The 22,455-nt window shown below is 28.5% G+C and overlaps 1 protein-coding gene across 1 annotated transcript in view; it reads left to right on the top strand.

Moving 5' to 3' along the window:
* LOC117170826 (bone morphogenetic protein 4) overlaps positions 1-10,464 on the top strand; it is a 92,367-nt gene extending 81,903 nt beyond the window's left edge. The window contains exon 3 of the mRNA XM_033357869.1: positions 9,418-10,464. Coding sequence (XP_033213760.1) covers positions 9,418-10,214 — 797 coding nt within the window. The 3' untranslated portion in view covers positions 10,215-10,464. The remainder of the gene's footprint in view (positions 1-9,417) is intronic.
* The last annotated feature ends 11,991 nt before the right edge of the window (positions 10,465-22,455 follow it).

Below are 22,455 nucleotides of genomic sequence, written 5' to 3'. Positions count from 1 at the left end.
AAATTTCACTTATTTCAATTGCATTAGCTGGGATGGAGATCCGAGTGGAGATCTATCAGATCTTCAGTACCATGGGAAAACAAAAAATGTTAATTAGGGACGATTTATCGCTCTCTTAATCATCATGCCTCGCATCATGCCCTATAACAGAAAATGGGTTGGACCCTTCTTCGTCAATAGTTTGGTTTAAAAATTTTATTTGATGCTTAGTCTTTGGGCTTTTTCAACTCAATTCAGATACATTTATTTAAAACAATCTGAAGTAAATTCAAATAAATTAAATTAAATTAAAAGGTAAAAATCGTTTCAGGTAAAAATTCTGGGGGTAATCTCGCCGTACTAAAATAATACCGAGATTTCCCCTGGCACTTTTACCAAAAAAGCTACTTAATTTTTGTTTTTCGGTGTAAAATGAAGTGAATTAAAAATAAATCCAACTGAGTACATTTTTGATTTATTTCATTGCGATGAAAGTGATATCCGAACAATTAAACTGCATTGTAATTAACTGAATTGCACACAGGAGCATTTGAGGCTAACTCTATATCAATTTAGATTTAAGTCAATTAAGTTAACTCTGGCCGACAAAAATTACATTTTTTGTACAAAAAGACTGGACTAAGTGACCTCGAAGGATTTTGATATCCTAAAAACGAATCTGTTGTGTACATTTTCCCTATATGTCAAGATTTTGAAATAGGAGACACCACTCTACAGTGGATTATAATTCAACAGTAGATAATCATTATTTAGAAATACGCTTGGATATTAAATATATAATTTAATGTAATTAATAGTTACGGCGCAATACGCGTTAATATATTAAAATTATGATGGTTTATTATGCTTATATTTGTGATTATAATTAAGGATTATCTACTGTAGACTAGTCACCCCTATCCTAAAACAAAATTTAAGAATGAAAATTTTCAGTCATATTTGAAACAATATAAGAGCCGCGATTTTTTTTAACACTGCTTATGGCGTCGTTTAGTACTCCTTTTACGCTTTCATTGTCATTTTGGATTATCAGTTTCACACTGAAAAAACTATCCAAGGCGAAGAAAATGGTGTTATTCAATTGATGAGGGTTGGTGTCTAAAGGTTTTTGAGTTTATCCAAATTCCAGGTCACCTAGTATGGTCTACGAGTCAACATTTATTTTATACAAATCTAAATTTTATTCAAGAGAATTCAAATCAAATTCGAATATTATAAATAATATCAAGTAAATTCAATTAAATAAAGAATGATTTCAACAGAAATAAAATTCACTCCATCGAATTATAGTGAATTTAAAGTAAGTGAATTCTACTTAATTAAAGTGAAAGCATGAAAACACGAAACGAATTGTAATAGTATATATTAGTATATAATTAGTATATATTAGTATATAATAATATTATATCTGGTGAAATTAATTGAATTTTAATTCAGTAATAATAATAAAATTCCTTGTAAATCAAATTAAAGCCAAAATAAATACATTCAATCTGAATCCAAGAGACTCAATTTTTATTTTATTTTCTTGCGAAACAAGTGATATCCAGAAAATGCAATGAATTGTAAGGAATTAAATTGCATGCAAAAGCAGTTGAGGAAAACTCAATCTCAAAGTAGATTTATGTAAATTAAAGTTAACTCACACTTATCTAAATTGTGTTCCAGAAAATCAAAACCAATTATAGCGAATTCAATTTAAAAAAGCTAAAATAGAATTCAATTTCGAGTTAAAAATATAACTGAACTCAATGCAATTACAAAATAATTAGACGAATTTAGCTAAATTTCATTTAAATCGTATTAAATGAAAGAAAGTTCTAGTGAATTTAAATAATAGCATAGTAGAAATATATATCATTATAGTAATATACAATAAAGTACAACATGGAAATTGTAATTTATTGTAAAAATGTTAAATTGCTTGTAAATTGGATTAATTTATCCTTTTTAAATTGAAAATTCAACTGCGTGAGAAAAAGTTAAACTACTCTACTGAATTTTTTTTAATTGCGATTTTTCTCTTCGCTTGAAAATTAAACTATTGTTTGAAAATTAATTTTTTTGCTGAAAATTTAAATTTTCTACTAGAAAATTCAATTTTTGTACCTAAGGGTTCTATAATTTATTTAAACTTTTTTTTCTTTCATAATTGAAAAATCTTTATTTGTTAAAAATTCGTCTTTTCGATTTTAAACTTCAATTTTTTGAAATAAAAGGTCATTGTTTTTAGTTGAAATATCAACTATTACACTTTTTTGTAGAGAATTTCTCGTTTTATGCTGAAAATACAAGTATTTTGTTAAAAAGTCATTTTTTATGATAGAAATGTAATTTTTCTGTTTAGAATAAACCAATCAATTTGAATACTTTAAATTTGCATCTAAAATATTGTTTTATTCACTTTGTAAAAAATCTGATGTTAAAATTAGTATAAGATTAGAATCCTGGTATTTGAATGTTAATGGTCAGGGAAAATGAAAAATTGGTAAACGAAAAATCAAGGAATTTTGAAAATAACGTTTTCGCCCTACAAAGCATTATTTAATTATCTTAAATACAACAAATCTCTATGAGTTTCAAGTATCATTTCTTATTATTTCTGGAAACCATAAATTACGTACAGTAAGAAGGGGAGCGGGTAAAAATATTTTCTTACGGTTGATTTCAGGGGGAGGTGGAAGGTCTTGGACAGGTCTTATAATCCGTTAAGTAATTTAAGTACGGCTCCTAAACACAAACAAACTTTTCAATTGTGGGGATTGCAATATCAAAATAATAATAATAAATATAACTTGAAGAATTTGAACTTAAATATTACTATTAATTATAATAATAAAAATAATATAATTAATAATGATAAAAGGTGACTTCAAATGATTCAAATTCTTATAAAAAATAAAATAATAGACAGTTAAAACTTAAATCGTGGTAAGATCCAGTTGACATCATTTTAATGAAAATCGAGTTCATTCTGAACTGAATCAGTCTCTTATCAAAGTTCATTTTTGCTGTCTTTCTTTTTAGTTCACTGTTAGAAAAGTTTGTATTAAATTCAATACAAATGTATATGAAGTTATTTTCATAAGCCGTAGTTAAAATTTAATATTCATTTCATATTAAATTTATTATGCAGGTCGGAAAAGTAGCGTGCTTGAAAACTCAAGGTGTTTTCATTTATTTAAATCCTGTCCAATATTCTCAATTAAAGTAATAATCTAGAATTCGTCGATTGAATAATTTTTATGGTTAAAGTGCAACGTATGGGCAGTACTTTTTCCAAAATTTGCCCTGAATTTTAGAAATTTAATGTGAGTACAGTTGACTATTGGATAGGTCTGTTATTTATTTGTGTAATTACACATTTCGATTTGAAGTCCAATTTTAATTGTGTATAACTGGAAGAAGGTAGCGCATGTTTTATTATAATGAATCGAAAAATACTGCTAAACTTATTCTGATTTTGCGTAAAATAAAATTATTTGAATGATTATCGTAAATGTAAATGAAATTTAATATACAACGCTTCTATTTTTGGTACCCAACCTTACTATGTGATCATTTCCAGTTTACGGTATGTTCAGAACTCTTGCGACTTAATTTATACGACTTGAGTTTGAATTCCGACGAATGGGTTCTGGATTTTCAAGATTTGATCATTTGTATTTTATGATCTGGTTCTAAGTTCTGAGTTTTATAAATGGCGATCAATATTACGAACCAGTTTTCACGATTTACCTTCGTTTTCAAGAACCTTGCAAATGTAGACATCTGAAACAAAAAAATTGGAATCAGAAAGTTGCTCCTGAAGATTTGGTGGGGTGTTTTGAAAATAGAAGAAATCGACATTAAGGCTAAGAAAAAATTATTGTATATTGGAAACATTATAAATAGATCGAATGCAGGTTACTCCAATGATGAGTGTCTTTATATTTATGGTCCATAGAGAAGTGATAAAACTATTATTAGGATGCTTTACATGATTCATCCAGTTATTTAGGATATTGAGTGCTTAATGTAACAAATGACTCCCCCGTTCGTTCAAACCAACGACTCCGTTTTAGTAAATCCGAAAGCCACGAATTCCCTTGTGCTTTATTGAAAGTTATTTCGCGATACCTAGCATTCCGCCAAAACCGCAGAATCGTAGGTGTGAGCTATTAGTTCAAATAGTCCAAGTCTCATAAAATCCTCTCTTTAAACTTCCGCGTTGAGAAGAAATAAATAGTCGATGTTGTTGATGAGCAATTTATTCAAGAATTATTATATGAAAACAAATGACGATAAACCCTCTTTTTAGATTAGAAAACTCCTACCTTTCTTTTAAATTTGTCACATAAATTTCACATATAAATTTGTCTTCTAAATTAACATACTCGTACATAAACTTGTGCTATAAATTAGTGAAGGTATTTCAGTGGTTTCTAAGAGGATTTATTACAATTTCTTCTGGTGTCTCAAAACTTTATAAAGACCGCTCGAGAAACCTGTTTTACCTAAAAGCATCGGTTAACAGGTGTATAATTACGTCTTGATAGAGGATAACCGATTCAACATCCATAAGGTTGAATTAGCTATATTATTCTAGTTTGTATTTCGATACGTATATGTGATAAAGTAATTTTGTGATTTAGGGATCGAAATTATCATAAGTTTCTAGACTTTTATAATGAGTTAATCAAATTTGATAGGTGTTATGTTATGACATGGACTTAATCGATTCTCTGACTAAAAGATTAATACATATATATATATACATATATGAGGTGTGTTCAAAAAATAAGGTGACTTTATGGTTTTCTCAAAAAATATTCATTTATTCCCCAATATTTATGTTGCCTTGAGTTCTTTCAGCGATGCAGTTTTTATCTCCTCAATCGTTGAAAATCGATATCCTTTCATCGGTCTCTTCAGTTTTGGAAGAAGAAAAAAGTCACTGGGGGCCAAATACGGTGAATATCATTATTGACTTCATTCAACTATGAGCGATGGTCATGCGATGGATCTTTTGATCAAAATTAAGCAGTTTTGGAACAAATTTCGCTGACACACGTCTCATGCCCAAAACGTCCGAAAAGATAGCATGGCATGAGCCAACCGATATGCCAACATCTTCAGCAACTTCTCTGATGGTAATTCGGCGATTTTTCAACACCATTTCTTCTATTTCACCAAATTCGTCTTCGACATCCTCTCGGCCTTCTTGGAACAACTTGTACCACTTATACACATTCTTTTTACTCAGAGTAGACTCACCGTATGCAACTGTCAACATCTCAAGAGTTTTAGAGCACTGGATTCCATTTTTCAAACAAAATGTAATGCAAATTCTTTGCTCCATTTTTTTCGAAAGAAGAATCGCCGAGCGCAACAAACTCTTCTAACCTTTTACACCTCTGCCAGAAAAACAACACGAGCTATATAGTCAAAACTGTGAACATATGATCGTGACGATTGTACCAACACAACAAAACAAAAAATTCTAAACTTGAATGTACGTAGCCCGCGAAAATTGAAAAGTCACCTTACTTTTTGAACACACCTCATATATATATATATATATATATATATATTAGAATTTGAAAAAAGATATATGTTCATTATTTCGAAGCAAAAGTTCAACAGTTTACGTTTCGCGTACACATGAGCACCCCGACTCAGATCCATTCAAACTTCTCAGTTTAACATACCAATCGAATTCCAGTAAAAAGTTATTTTTATTTCCTTGCTGTCTTTTTTAGGATAGAGGGTATTCTCGAATTTACATTTTACAAATATAGGAAGTTTAAACAATAAATTGTATGAGTTGTCACACACATTTTCATGGTGCCAAAAAACAAAAATCAAGAATAGAATGAAAAGGAATTTGAGACAATACTGATTTAGGGTGGATCAGTAAATCCATTTTTCAGATTTCTCTAGACTGTCCTTTGTATTTTTCTTTTATGATAATAATGTTTATTATTTTTCTTAATTTACTTGATAAGGTTTGGAAATTACTTATTTCAAAAACAGGAAAAATGAGTACTTGAATTTATCCTTTTATCCACAATTATTAAATTTTGAAGGCTTTTGTAGAGTTGACTAAGAACTGAAATTTGAAGCACTGCAGCAAGGTCTAAGACTTAATATCAATGTTTAGTAAATTCAGAAAAGAGCTTTAAAAATATGAACTCAAAAAAATCCAACTTGTGTTACAGAATCGCACAATAAACCTTTAAACACCAAATTTTTTATTTTAAACTGTACTTTGATCATTTTTTATACAACTTATTTTTAGTACACATTCTTCAAAAATGTTCAATAAAATTGCAAATGGTTCAATTATAAGTTAAAGCATTTAAAATGTTTTAATAATTTAAAATTAAATTTAAATTAATTGTAAAATGTTATATTGCGCACTCTAATTCTGTTTCATAATATCACCTATTTTAATTTTAATTTACAAATCTACCCTTATAAAATACTTTGAAAAGGAAATCACTAAAACCGCATCATTACTTCCAGCGTATCCTTTAAAAAAACATTAAAAGACATACAATTTTCAAACTAAATCGTTCAGAATTTAAAAATGATATATTACAGGCCTTGCAAAATGAATGGTTTCAGAATTAAGCAATAAAAACTAAACGATTTTCAAATTCGAAATTTTTTGCACATTAAAGTTCAGTCACTTCTTAAGGCATGTTTAAATAATAATTTATACTCAATAACCATTTTATTTCAAATTCACGATAAAGACGGTGATGTTCTAAATTTTTCAACTTTGAATATTTTTATTCGGTAAGTAGCAAGTGTACAAGTATTTTTAATTAATTTGCAATTGTGTAAACAATTATTATTTTTTAAACCCTTCTTTTCCTACCAATATTGGAACATTATTTTCTCGAGATAAATGATACAGTTTATCAATGTCAAGAGAAATATTTCTTGTTTTACACATTTAGCATTTACCGAAACAATTTTCCCTGTGAATCGTAAAAAGATACTATTTACTACAATTAACGACACAATAATTAACGATTATTGAAATCAATATATTGTTTTCAAAATATTTTGCAATTATTCAAACAATTCTTTATAATTAATAATCATTCATTTGTGCCTTTTCACAGGAAAAGTAGAGAAATTTGTAGTTTTGTTTAATCTCTTAAACTATGTCTTTTATTTTTCAGTATTATCTTAACTAATAACTTATAACCTAATTGTTTAAACAATAATTTTTTTTTGAATAGTTTGTCTTATATATTGTAGTAGATACAGAAAAAGTCGAATTTTCTGCATCTTTCTAATGAAAAGGAGCAAGTGATATTAATTATTTTAATTATTACAAACTGTTTTTCGCAAAAAATCTCACTTTTAACATTTATTAACTTTGTCACTAATTCTATAAAATAAAAAAATTTCACGATCAAAAGGGGATAAAACATTTTAACAAATGAAAGTTGTTTGAATAATTTCCAAATATATTTCCAAATATACAAATAGAAATTATTAAAACCAATGCAATATAATATTTTAAACAAAACATATTATTTTTTTAATTTATCAACTATAATATTTATCCTAAATAATAGTAGCTTTTCATGATTTACTGGAAAAAAGTGTTTAAGCCATTAAAAAATATTTTTAAAATACTAGGAAACTTGTCATTTATCGAATAAAGATTATGAATGTTGAAAAGTTCTTTAAAAATACAATCCTTGCATTAATTTTACATAAAACTACTATTTTTGGGATATTTTCTGGGCACAATACAAGGGGGTTGGCTGGGATAGGGGAAGGGGGGGGGGGATCAAAACAAAAAATTATTGGTTGGAAATTATATGCTGACATTTTTTTAAGAAGAACTCAAGCTTTAATTTTCAAAAAGTTTATAACAAATACAGTGTTATATAGCCTGCTCCGCTTTTGTTTGTTCACGCCTGACTGCTCGCCTGAGTGACAGCCGCAGACCCCGCGCAGCATTGTTACACCAACATTGGGCGCGGCGTCAATTTTCGGAAAGGCTATAGAAGGGAGGGCTATTGAAGATTTTCACTGTATTGATTTTTTACATTTTTTCGAAAACTAGGGTCATCCGATTTTAAATCCCATGGTAATTTTCAAAGCCCGGAAGAACGGTTAATGTTGACCGAATTGTAAAAATGAGGAATTTCTATCTCCGAAAAATGAAAAAATGGGGGGGGGGTCAATCACGAGTACAAACCCACAGTGGAGCAGAATACCAATAATGCGGCCAAAAGTCCAAAATAACATAAAAAATTAAATTTTAACTCAGCTATTGTAAGTGTTTGTGGTCTCTGATTTCGAATTTTACATTTAAAATGCGAAATTCAAAATGACAAATGCAAAATGATGGACGATTTCAACAATCAATTTGGTGTTTCCACAAAAATATTTTATCAAAGGTGTTTAGTGTCTTTGAATACGAATTTCTTAATAAAAATGAAAACTTCAAAATAGCAGATCCAAAATTTTTAAATATTGAAAAATTTTACCGAAAAAAATGGAATCTACGTAAAAATGTCTTATTAACGGCTTTTAAGGTTGCTAATTACGAATTTTGAGATAAAGATCTAAAATGCAAAATGACGAATGCATAATGGCGATACTTCTATCAAGCAATGACGGAATTTGTACGAAAGTTTGTTCTAATAATATATAGATATTATACACATAAATACATAATAATTTATAGTATTAAAACCCATAAAATATAAACTTACCATATATAATGCACTAGGACTTACAGTAACACCAAAGAGGCTTCTATTTTAATTTTTTTGCTATAAACGTAAATAATTATTATATGACCTTTTTTTTAAATAAAATAGGTTTTATTTGATTTATATGCTCTCTGATTATCGAAATTTTATTTCTGTGTTTGGTGAAATTGAAAAAGTAGAATAATTATATTTCTTGCAACTCGCTATTATTTATTTAAAAACAAGGTTGCGGTTAGTTAGACACAAATTTGCTCGTTATAACTTTAAAAATCACAAAAAGTTGCATAAGTTTTTAAAAGGGCTTCAAGAAGATATTCCATTGAATTTATTATTTAAATATTTAGCTTATACGTTAGAAAACATTTTTTTATATCTTAATTTTAATGAGTTTACAGTGCTCTAGATAAAGATATTTTTAAACATCTGGTATCCTCTATTTTTGGTTGACAGAACCACTTACTTCACCACGTGCGTAAATATATAAGATACTGATAAAAAAAATATTTCACAATATAATGATTCAATGAATAATTAACATTATAACATACATTTTAGATGCATACAATACACTTTAATTAGAAGGTTTTGACGATTCTGGCCCCCTCAGGAACCCTACGCTGCGATTTTGTAATTTGACATTAAATTATACATTGTAAAAGTCTGTAACAAAAATTTGATCTTGTTTCAGAACACCATGGAAATGGAAGCTGTCCGAATTCCCTGTTGGACGACAGACCCTTCGAAAGCCTCACCTTCCACATGAACATCCCCGACAGGACTCATTCTACCGTCGAGCACTCTACTCTCAGGTTTCTCCTCGGTAGCCAAACCCAGATCGGCACCATCAACATCCTAATTTACGAACCTGTCACCAGTTCCTCCAGAAGATTAATCTCCAGAAAAAGATTAAATCTCGACGAGCCCCAGACTCCTCGATGGGTCGAATTTGACTTTACAGAAGTTGTTTCCAGTTGGCTTGAAGACGGCGAAACTGATCTTTGTCTCCAGCTACAATTCGTGCAGAAGGGTATTCCTGTCCAAAGCTCCTTTTTCTCACCTGTGCTGAACGTCTTCACTCATCACGATCCTAGCAGAACAAGAAACAAACGAGGAGCTCACGACCAGTTGATGTCCCTGCACAAAGGTCGTCGAACCGAGTGCAGAGGTGATAGCAAAAAATGTTGTCGACATCAGATGACAGTCATCTTTAAGGACTTGAAAGGCTTCGAGTTCATCATCCAACCAAAGACTTTCGATGCGGGTTACTGTAAAGGCAGGTGTCCGCCACGTTATAATCCAGCTCATCATCATGCCCTCTTGCAGAGTCTCATTTGGAAAGAAGACAGACGAAAGGCACCTCGACCATGCTGTGCTCCCAGCAAACTAGCAGAACTCGAAATTCTTTATTTTGATGATAACGACCCTAGCAAATTGAAAGTCTCCAATTGGAAAAATATGAAAGTACTCGAGTGCGCGTGCTCTTGAGGAGACGCGTGCAGAAGTCTCTTTACCAAGTAACACCAAAGAGTCCTCAGATCCGTTTGGGAAGCTCGCTTTTCCTTGGGAAAAGATATCCGTATTCGAAATCGATCTATACTGATTCTACTTTTCCCCATACTCTCACTGGGATACACTTTTTCGATTGGATTGATAGAATATCCAAGATCTTGTCAAAAGAGAGGTGATACTTGTTAAAGAAATGCGTATTTTTTTAAAAAATTAACATAATTAGTATTGTTCCTCTCTGTTTTGAAACTTATGGAGATTTATACCGAAGAGACCTTATGAAATGTTACCATTTTTGTCACAGAGGCATTTTTCTAAAAAAAAAGAACTATTCAGGGTGGCTACTGGACCGGGAAAACCGGGAAATGACAAGGAATTAATTTTTTGTCCCTGAATTTTTCAAAATCTTAGAAGAAAAATCTATCAAATCACTTGAAATATCACATGACTCAAGAAGTTAGCGAATAAAACATGACAAATCCATTTTTTTTAATTGAGAAAATAATTGTTTTTATGTTTGGAAAATCATCAATTCGATTATCAAACTAAACTTGGCGAAACAAAGTTTCTTCTCGTATAAAACGTATGTATGTATTGCATGTAATCAAAAAAGGATAAACCCATTACCATTCTTCACTCGGAAAAATATTTTTTCATTCAAAGAAAACTTTTTTGAATCGAACAAAATATCAATTGGCTATCAGTGAAAGAAAAGTTTCTTTGTTGCAATGAAATTTCTTTTGTTTAAAGAAATCGTTTTTTGTTCCAATGAAAATTATTCTTTAATTTAAAATTATTTTCTTCTTTTTGGAGATATTTTTGGTTAAATTAAAAAAATTATGTTAAGTAAACAGGTTCTTTAAATCAAAACAAATATTAATAACTGTAGGACAGTATTAAATCAAGGCATATTTTATTGCATTTGTTTAAACGCCTGACTGATTATAATAGCCAATTTCAAATTTAATTAGGACTGATGGACTTCAATCTAAAATATATAATATCCTGAGATATTGAGAAAAATTACTCAAGTGGATTTATCATGTTTTGTTAGCTTACTCCTCATATACGTATGCATTTTGAAACAAGTTCGATTTCAACTTTTTCTTTTAATGTTAAGGTCAACTGTTTCCTTCTTAAATTATGAAATCAACCAGTTAAAAATTCTGTATTCTAAACTCTTTTATTAAAAAATTTTTTCACTTTCGGTCTTCATTTTTAAGTTTACATTTTCAATTGCAAGAATTTCTAAATGCAGTTTTGAAGACTTGAGCAATTCGAAGTTAAAAGCGTTTGAAATTGAAAATTTTTATTAAAAACTTTTTATGTTTATCATATGTAAGTATAAATGAATTAAAATTTTATTTATGCAACTGCAGTTTGAGTATTTTAAATTAAACAATAATTGATTTTACAAGACAATTCGAAATCTGCTGAGAACTAAACAATCTACAGATTTTAATGTACAAAATTGGACCGTTTCAATTCGAAGGCCTTTAATAGTTGAACAAAATGTAAACGTCATATTGAAACATTATAAACTATTTTCAAATATTTTTTATATTAAAAATATTACATTTTAACCTGTATAATTTGAAATCTTTCATTTAAAAAAGGCCATAGCTACGGTTAAACAATTTTTAGGTATTAATAGCTGCATTTTTTCGATACTTGGAGAAACTTCCTTAAAAAATAACAATTCCTGAATATTTATCAGTATTTGATTATTTATTTAAAATAAGCAATTATAAACCAAGTATTCAAAGCTAAATTAGAATTTCGAACGTTACATTTTTAATTATCCCTTTTTAAAAATTTGTGAGTTGTTCTTTAAAGTGTAAAATTTTGTTTCAAAAATAACAACTGAATAATTAACAATTTAATATGACTTAAAATTAAAGTAATTTACCTTCTGATTGAACTACTCTTCAATTTTCAAAATTAAAATTTTGCAGATTAACGGAATTTAATTTTAAATTATTCAATTGAAAAGTGTTCAAAGTTTCCATTTTACACATGCAAATTATTGAACGTTTGAGTACAACATTTTGTGAATCAAACATTTTTAAGCTTCAATTTTAAAAGTTTGATATTCATAAGAGTTCCACTTTAAGTGCTTTTATTTGCATTTCAGTTTGGTTTCATTCAAACGAACACATTTTCAGCTTTTAGATTGCGAATTTTTGAATTTCAAAGAGAAAAATGTCTTTCAATCTGAAAATAACCGGGATTTTTTTCCTCTGCTTTAACGGTCACCCAGCTATTTCAAATAGTGGATTTAAATAGATTCTTAACAAAAGGTTTCTGAAAATAAAATAGAGTCTATGAAATAAAAAATAAGTGATTTCTTTAGACCACCTTTTGTCGAAAAATCTTCTTCTTTTCAATTCAGAAATAAATGATTTCTGTACAATTCTCTGTTATCAATAAATTTAATTAAAACATATTATTATTTTCACAATAATTTCAAATTGAATAGGAAAAGTTTCATGAGACTATTTTAAATTATTATGAATGGAGTTCATGATCTCAAAAATGTCATGAATTTGACAAATGAATAACACTCTAAAGGTTTCATCTCAATGTGGGCTAAACAACTTTTGATACGCATTTCTCTTAAATTTTTGAAAAATTTGCATCTAGCTTTCCACTGTGGCGAAAGTGAATATTAGAAAGCGATAACGTCTAACGGCGTAATTTCGGCCATATAAGATGAATACGGACATTCCTAAATTGATGGTTTAAATTACTTAATTACTAAATTACTCCCTTAAGTAATTTAAACTATAAATTCAGAAATGTCCGAATTTACCCCAGAAGTCCGAAATTACCCCTTTTGACGGTACCAGTGTTTACACATCAATTGTCCGCAATTAATATCGCGAGATCAAATTGAAAAGGCGATGTGATTTGTATTATATGTAATATACTCTTACTCGTTATAGACTATTTATTACAATTAATCACTGTTCGTTTCGATAAAACTGTAATCAGGTACACAAATTAACGGTCTCAGATTATACGGAATTTCACTCTCTTGTGCAATTTTTCTCGAATTTAAAAAAAGACAATATTATAATCGTTTTTGAAATATTATTCGAATTCCTTGAAATTCGGTTAAAAATTTTTTTGTTTTTTAGAAATTGGAATAATTTTTTATTATAATACACGTTTTTTTAGAGTTGCTCCCAAACACTGATCAAATTTGCCTTGACTCTTAAAAAATGAAACGAAATTTGTCGGATGGATAAGAGTTCATCTTTCTTTAAATTGATATCACATGACTGAAGTGCAAGTATAAATTAGACCAACGGTTATGACAAATTAAACTGCAATGGAACAAATCCGTCCGCGTGCGTTTCCTTATTTATAGCTCGACCAAAAGTAGGCTATGACTACTTCGTGAAAATAGTTCATTCAATAAGCATGTTCGTCATCTTACTATTCACAAACACAAACCACTTTGCCATTTAATACAAGCATCATGCAGCAGTGTCCGAATTCTCTGCAGCGGTGTCCAACTTCTCTTATGAGATATTTAGAGCCACTTAATACTCGGAACAAAATTACTAATACTTGACGATTTTCAACATTTTGATTAAATTTTCATTCCAAATCCAAGCCTTCAAAACTAAGCAATTTATAATTTTAATTATTAAATATCGAATTTCTGAACAATTCCGAATTCGAGGTTTGCTTGAAGATGCGCTATCCTGCCATTCTGGAGAAAAATTGTTTTAAACGAATTCACGCGCCTGACATCGACCGCGATAAAAGAGGTTTTTAACTCCGTGTTAGATAGGCGGAAGGGTTCCTAGTTTGTAACCGGAAACTCCGGGTTCAATTTCTGCTGCCGGCATTATTTGTCAATTTTTTTATGCAAATATCTTTTTATTATAGTTGACTATTGAATTTATTTACATTATAATATTCATTTTTATCTATTTTTTTCTCATATAAAAATTTTGTTTTCTACCTTTATCACATCCGAAGAAAATATTTAAAGGATAAGTCGCAGTTCCGAGACTCCCTTGAAAAATCTTACTCCTTATGCAATTTTTATTTAACAAACATTACTTATTATTCTAATTTCAAAATATCAATATCATAATAATAATATAAAATTTCTGTTATATATATTCTATTTCTATATCATTTTATTTTACTATTTATTTTGTTCGTATTATGCTATTTGTATATATGTACTTTATTTTTATCCAATACATAAATATGCAACTGAGTGAAGAAAGATGAGACTTTTCTATAAAAAAATTTTCTTGCAGCAAAAGTGCTAAAGGTTGAAAATAATAATAAATTTAATAATCAATTGCAATGCACCAATTGAATAAAAACAAAATTGGCAACAAATTCCGACAGCAGAAATCGAGCCCGGACTTTCTGGTTACAAACTCGGAGCATTGCCACCTGACCTAACCAGGAGTTGGCTGAAAAACCGCATCTTATTGTTTTACCAAATCAACAGTTTTTTCCCATATAGAGGCAATATTAAATAAAGGTAGGAGGGCCAAAATGAAAAAGTATAGCGTGACGTCGTTTACGGACGACTCCATATCATAAAAATTGACAACTCAAAATTAAAACCTTGAAGTTAATTAACTTTTTGAAGTTGAATAATTTTAATCCCATAACCTTCTAAATAAGATAATATTAGCAGGTGAATCATTCTATAGTATATGATTTCAAAACACTAGCCTTCAAACTTTGAATTAATTCAAACTCGATACTTTTAAAATTAGACAACCTCCAAATGAAAAATATTTAAAGATGTACAATTACAAAGAAGAATTCATCAGGATTGAGCAATTTTTATTTCAAGGCCTTCGAATAGAAATGTTCCAAATTTTTTCAAATTAAAGATTTTTATTTGTATCCAAACTAAACCACTTAAAATTAAAAAATTGTAAATTTTGGACAATCAAAATTCGCAAGATTAAAAAAAGCACTACAAACTTTACAACTATTAAGACTTTCAATTGGAAATATTTTCAAGATTAATAGAATGAACTTTGAAATTGTCTCATTTACGAGTTTATGGTATATAACTGTACATTTTCGAACAATTATCAATTTTAAACTGGTCAATTTGTAATGCTTTTATTAAAAATTTTATGAATGTTCAATTACAGCGCTTCTATTATACAACTAAATTTTCGAAATATCAAACATAATCTATACGTTTTCGAATGTCGCAAATTTATAATTGCTCAAGTTTTTAATTCTTTTTAACTGTAACAATTTAAGACTTTTCTTTTCAATTTGAGGTGAAATTTGTTCAGTTTTAAGGGCTGTTAATTTTTTATTATTTTAGTCGGATAATTTCAATGTGAATTGATCCAATTTTGATCATTCTTAATTCAAGATAATCGTTCAATTTCAATCGCTATCAATTTTTCATCTAATTTATCAAGTTTCGGCTAAAAATTATTTAATTTTGACCTTATTACATACATAATTATAACATCCTATTTTGAATGCTTTTAATACAAGCCATGTTTTGAAAAGAAACTTGAAAGTAATTTTTTTAAAGCGACCATACCAGTATCCAAAAGGAAAAATCAACAGGTTTCACAATTAAGCTTCAAAACTCAAACATCTCAAATTAAAAGTGTTTATATCTATAAAAAAATTTTGCATTCGTAGCCATTTTAAAGAATTTCGAAACGAACTCATTACATCTCACTTTTTTATGACAAAAAGTGATATTTAAATTGATTAGATGGGATTAAAAAAACTTCCGGTAGAAAAATAAATTCACTATTTATTTATTCACTACACTATTTACTCGATTTGAATGCTTTTGTAATGAAAGCTTTAAAAAAAGATTATTCCGCATAAACAAACTAATGCAAATAAGTATTTATTTGTCTAGTTCTAAACGAATAGATACCATTTTTTACACAGTCAACTAAAAATGTCTTTACGATGACTTTTCGATATCATACTTTTCAAATTGACAATTGTTGATTATTCGAACATTACTTTTATTCCACTAACAAAAATTAATCCTGTTCGTTAAAAATAGCTAAACTATAATTCTTTTATAAAAAAGGTTTAATCAATTGCCAAATAATATCCTTGTTAATTAATCGTAATGAAGCATTAATTTCTCTCCCATTTCACACTAAAACTCTAGATTTGAATCAGGTGAACTTTGCAAATACCAAAAAATAACTTTTGTTCATTAATTTGTTTATAACGTGATACACATTTTTCTCAATCATTCACACCCACGAAAAGTTATTTCTAGATAGATTTAGCACAGTTAAGACATCTTTTGATCAATCTGAAAAACTGAAATTGAAAAAATGGAAGAAAAAATCGTATTTCTGAAAACTTAAACAAATGTAATTTTTTTGTTAGATATAAAAATACCAAATGTTTGTATAAAAAATTGAAACCCAATAATCATTCCAAATTTTTTAAATCTGCCATTTGAAAGAAAAACATTCAAATTGAATGAATAGTGTAGGCTAAAAATTAAATTGTCCACAGCAAATTTTTTTCCCGACTGTCAGACAGTGGTCTTTCCTTTTTTACATTTTCTTCATTAAAGCTAAAGTTTACTGAACAGTTTAGTTAATGTAGCTTGAAATAGACTGCAATAAAATTTTCAGAGTACTCTGAACCTCATGAAATTTATTAAATACGTCTGTTAAAGTGGCACAAAGATGGACTAAGTACGATAAACCAGCTGCATGAATGCGTGTATACTGGCGAGAAACTTCAGGAACGAATTCTATAGACTTTTATTCATACCTTCGTGAAACATCCTGTACACATAATACTTGTCATGGTAAAAGTTTCTTCATTTATATTCATAACAGTTACTTTTTGATTGGACTGGATGAAAATGAATGGACTTTTGCCAATAGCAGAAGTAAGCACAATCGGATTCTCCAATGAAAAATTTTAACTCTCATTCAAAACTGTACTAAAATCATTTCTATAGTATTTATTTTACGTAGGATTTAAATTTATACTCGTTTACGAAGCAATTTTCGCGAAATTTCAAACATGACAAAAAGGTAATATATTTTTGTACATCAAAATATCATCACACTTTCTAAGTAGACATTTTCTATATAAATTATTATTTGAGGTGTTTGAAACTTCGTAAAAGATGTCATTTCCCTTATTTTTTGTATACGAGATCAGAAAAGACTTTCACAAATATACGGATGTGCCGGGATAAAAAAAATTGAAAGAAAGAGAATCTTTTGTCCTTTTTGTCCTTTCATTAAATTAAATAAATTCCAATAGGATGTCATTAATTCATAATGCCCTTCTTATGACTAGACATTTACTCATAAAAGGTGACGTCTTTCGAAAACAAAAATTCGTAACAAAACCATAAAGTAGAACCATATAGAGGATAGTTTAAAATTCTGAGTCTCGTCCACAATTTGATATTAAATCTTAAAGTAACTAAAAAAAAGGGAAATCATTGGACGTTATTTATAACATAATATTGGGAAATCTTCATCCCCTTCGTCGATCAAGAAATATTTTGTAGTTCTAAAGGAAGCATTTTTTTAAAAACTGGAATATTCCAGAGCAATTTGATTTGCAAGAATTAACTTATAGATATGCAACAATTTATTTTTCTGATCTCAACCATTATTTATTACACTACTTTTATTTGATTTTATGCCTTCTGTTATTGAAATTCTGATCGCTTTTGAATGAATTGTAAATTAACTTCAATTCAGAATTTAATTTAAATTGAATTTACTGCTCTTGAATTGTGTTCGGATTCAATTGAATTTCCTAAAATTAAATTTTAGTTTTACTAGAAGGCACTTGATTTTAAGTAAATCGAATTTGAATTTAGATGATTACAATTGAATGAAAATTAAAATCATCTGAATCCATGTGTCACTTCAATTTAATTAAAATTTCCTTCAATTGACTTAAATGTTCCACAATTCAGTGAAATTTATTTGAATCTGAATTTCACTTGGTTTTACTTATTGCATTTGAATTTACAGCAATTCACTTCAAATAATTGAGTTGGATATTTGCCTTGAATCGACTTGAAATCAAGTTGAATTTCTTCAAATTCACCTTAGAGGTACTTGAATTTAGAATGCACTTGATTTTATTTCAAATATATTTGATTTCAATTAAAATTCACTTGTATTCACTTTAAAATCGGTTAACTTCAGTTTGAAACCATTGGAAGATAGTTGAATGCATAATTTACTTGAAACTGAATTTAATTAATTTGCATGTAGTCTAAAGATACTTCAAAACGAGAACGATTTTAGTTGAATTACTTAAATTTCACATAAACTTAGTAGTATTTTGTTTAAATTCACTTATTTGCTGTGGAAATTGATCTTTAATTCAATAAATTAAATTCGGCAATGATTTAATTGAATTAATTTTTAATTCACGTCGAATTGAATTGCAAATTTACAGCATCAATCAAATTCGATCACTCAGACCGATCCAAAGTGGTGAAAATGTGAAATTTGAAAATTTTTTATTTTTTTTAAACGCTCACCATTGAAGTTTTACAAGTTGGGCAAGCTTGGATTTTCAATTTATTTTTATGTGCAATAATATTTAAACAGATAAAATAATAAATGTAACATTTCCGATAATATCATTTTTTATCCCTTTACAAAATTCCGAAATAAACTCACGATTGGTAGATATTATTGCACATAAGCTCTCAGAATATAAATAATTTTATTAATATACAACATCATTATTAAAGATAATTATTATAAACAAATTTTTATTGTGGCGCTTCACTGTTAAAATCATTATTTTTCATCTAAAATGTGTTCTATCGATTGCTAGATCGATGTATAATAAAAAATAAATAAACATTGGTTAAGAATTTCTATTGTCATTCTGAATTAGGATACTTTCATCTTCATTTATTTGTTGAAGTATTATAGTTATAGCCAATTATTTGTGTAATAATTTTTTCAATAAAAAATAGTGAAATTGACAGCAAAATATTCAGATGCAATATCAGTATTAGCACACTTACAGATTTGATAGAAAAATATTTTTTTTCTAGTAAAAATCATTCAATTGGGGCATTTATTTAATACTTTGTTATAAAGAATTAAATTTGTTTAATTTTGAACAAATGTTGTAGTTTAAAATAATCACAAAAGCAGTTTAAATTAAGTTCAATGAGAATCAGAAGTGTGGCCTAGACATAGAAACTAAAATTAAATAACTGTTAATAAAATTCTTTATCACAAAATAGAAATTGTTGACGCATAATGATAATTTGTTACTATATATCGATTTTGCAGTTTCTTAAATTTTAGATGAAAAAAGTAATGTTTCCAACAGTTAAGCACCACAGTCAAGAATTTGTTTATAATAATTAAGTTAAATATCAATAGAATTATTTATGTTATATAAGTGATGATTTATAAATACTGACTAATAGAGAGTTTATTTTTGCATAATATTTTAAAGATAAATAGTCATATTTGTCAAGAAATAGAGCCAGTAGTGTAAAAAATTATGAATAGTAAATTCTGGGTTTTGACCACAGGATAAAACTAAATATTCGAATGCTAAATATATTCAACGATTATAAATTCACAAGAATTTAAGAACTATATTAAAACATAAAGCCAAGAGGATGCAGTATCTAAAAAAAAAGATTTCTTTCTGAAGTTAAATATACAATGGCCTATAAAACGTGATTTAAACTTTGCCTTAAAATTTATTGGTGTTATACCTTTTGATATTGTATCTTCTTTATCTTTTTATTGGGAGATATCGACTTTCTATCAATTTTAACACGACTTTTGCACATCTTCGAACGAAGGGGATGCAAGAAGTGAGAAGAACGAGGATGTGGTGATTTTGAAAGCCTTCCCAGGTCGAATCCCGCTGAGAAGGCTTGGGTTCTATAAACTATAAAGAAACATCGATTTTCTCGCACAATATAATAAAATGAACAATAGAAATGAAGGTGCGATAAGATAAGTTATAAGGATGACAAACTCGATGTAAGATATAGCACTCGATCTAAGCTCTCTTATATGAGCAGCGTTTGGACTGTGATATTAAAATATGAACGCGCTATGACTTGTTTTCCATATATATTTAATATTAATACTCTTAAGCTGTAACTGTACTTTCATCGCAATATCATTTCAAAAGTGAATAATGACGCGACGCGGCCTTTATCCACACATTATACAAAAATTAATTGCGACTCAATTGAACGAGGCAAATTTTTTCATTTTTAAACCCATCTTGAATGCCGCTCGATATCATACAGACACTCGCTATACTTTGCGAAAAATGTGTCTTGGCGCAATTAATTTTTTTATTTCATCGACTAATTTTACCACGCAGTGTTTTATAGCCATATAGTAACTGTAATTGTACCTATACACACAAACAAACACACACACACACACACATATATATATATATGTATCGCGCACGCATTTAGTAATTTATTTAAATTGATATATTAAACAAGCGAAACCATCCTTGTGAGTAGACGTTAAGAACATTAATTATTTGCGTATTTGTACTATAAATGAAACAATGACACGTTTGATAATTTAATGCACAGAAAGTTGTATAAAGTCTTGTACTGATATTTAGGTAGGTACTAGTAAAAAAGCTTCATGTTGCACCTTAAAATTGTTATTCTTTACTCCAATGTTACCTTTTCCCATTATCCTCAGCGCTCATATTTTAAAGTAAAATTACAGTTTTTAGATTTTGGGTTAAAACAGATTTGATCATTTTCTGAGTAAATAATTTGGTTTATTCATTCTTTTAATTAGCTTGATAAGCTATGTTTTAATACTTTTTAAATTTTGAATTTTACTCTTATTATCAAATATAGTTATTTGTATATACAATTTCTCGTTTGAGCAATTTTTGTTAAATATGGCCATTCAAATTTTTTTTATTATGGAATGAGAAAATAAGCTATACTTCATTAAAAATATATCTTTTTCAAAAATTTGGTAACATACAATAAAAAAGATCCTTAGAAAACAAAACTTTGTTAATAATCAGTTTTCTTATCTTTCCAATTTTTTTTGTCGAGTATTGATCAGTTTTTAAGCTGATCTCTTTTAAACTAGTATAATAATGCTTATTACATATATGTGACCTAGATCAATCACATTCTCATCGTCAGAAAAATCGAATTTTTTGTTAAAAATTTTTTTTTAATTAAAATTAGTGAAAGAGATTTTTTTATCTACATAGACTTCCCCTTCCTACTTCCTCACACCCTCTTTATTAGCCACCCCCCCCCCCCCCTTACCTAAAATATTTAGGGTTTCATCAAATCTTCTCCATTCTCACGTCCCGTTTTTTTCCGAGATTCCCCTACATTTCCTCCCCTGACTCCTCCTACTTCCCCTCTCCACACGACATCCTCCCTTACTCACTTCGCCTGCTTCCCACCCCACTCTTCCGCCACTTTCCCACCACTCACTTCCCAGACCAGAAAAAAAGCACGACTAACGACTTCCGCCTGGAGTTGCGAAACCCGAAAAGATACTAAACAGAATTTGAATTTAAAGCATTTAACAATAAACAAGCGCAAAATTAATGAATATTGAAATGTAAACGTTTTACTTTGAAAATTTATAATTTGAACTATTAAATTGTTGTCCGATATTAAACTAAAACGTTCAAAATTAAAAGGTTTAAAATTGGAAATTAAAATACATTAAATTCGAAATTGTTTATAAATTTTGTTGAAAAGCAACTTTGTTTAAAGTTTTCACTATTAAATGTTATTCTTTTTATAATGCATATTATAAAGTTATTCTTCAGAATAATCAAATTTGATGATCCAATTCAATAATGCGTCAAAATATTTGTTCATTATTTTAAATATGATCAAAAGATTTAACTTTAAAGCAATTTTATGAATTAATAAATTTAAAATCAAATTATTGAAGCTTTATTTAAATTTCAAAAACCTGAAAATTTGCAAATGATATATTTTAACTTAATGATTTAAATAATTCCAAGTTCAAATATGTTCTTTTTTATATTTCCAATTAACATTTATCAAGATGATTGAAAATTATTAAATATACAATCAATTGTCGCTCATTCATAATTGAAAAATTTGAGTGTCCCACAAAAAATACGTAACGCCTCCAAGAGGGAGGGAGGAGAGGCTTCGAATTTTCTAAATTTACTACTGAAGAAGCAGTAAATTTGAGGAAGAAGG

Source organism: Belonocnema kinseyi, chromosome 4 (genome assembly GCF_010883055.1).
Source record: "Belonocnema kinseyi isolate 2016_QV_RU_SX_M_011 chromosome 4, B_treatae_v1, whole genome shotgun sequence".
NCBI lineage: Eukaryota > Metazoa > Arthropoda > Insecta > Hymenoptera > Cynipidae > Belonocnema > Belonocnema kinseyi.
Note: the sequence above shows the minus strand (reverse complement) of the source record. Positions and strands in the feature narration are given on the sequence as shown.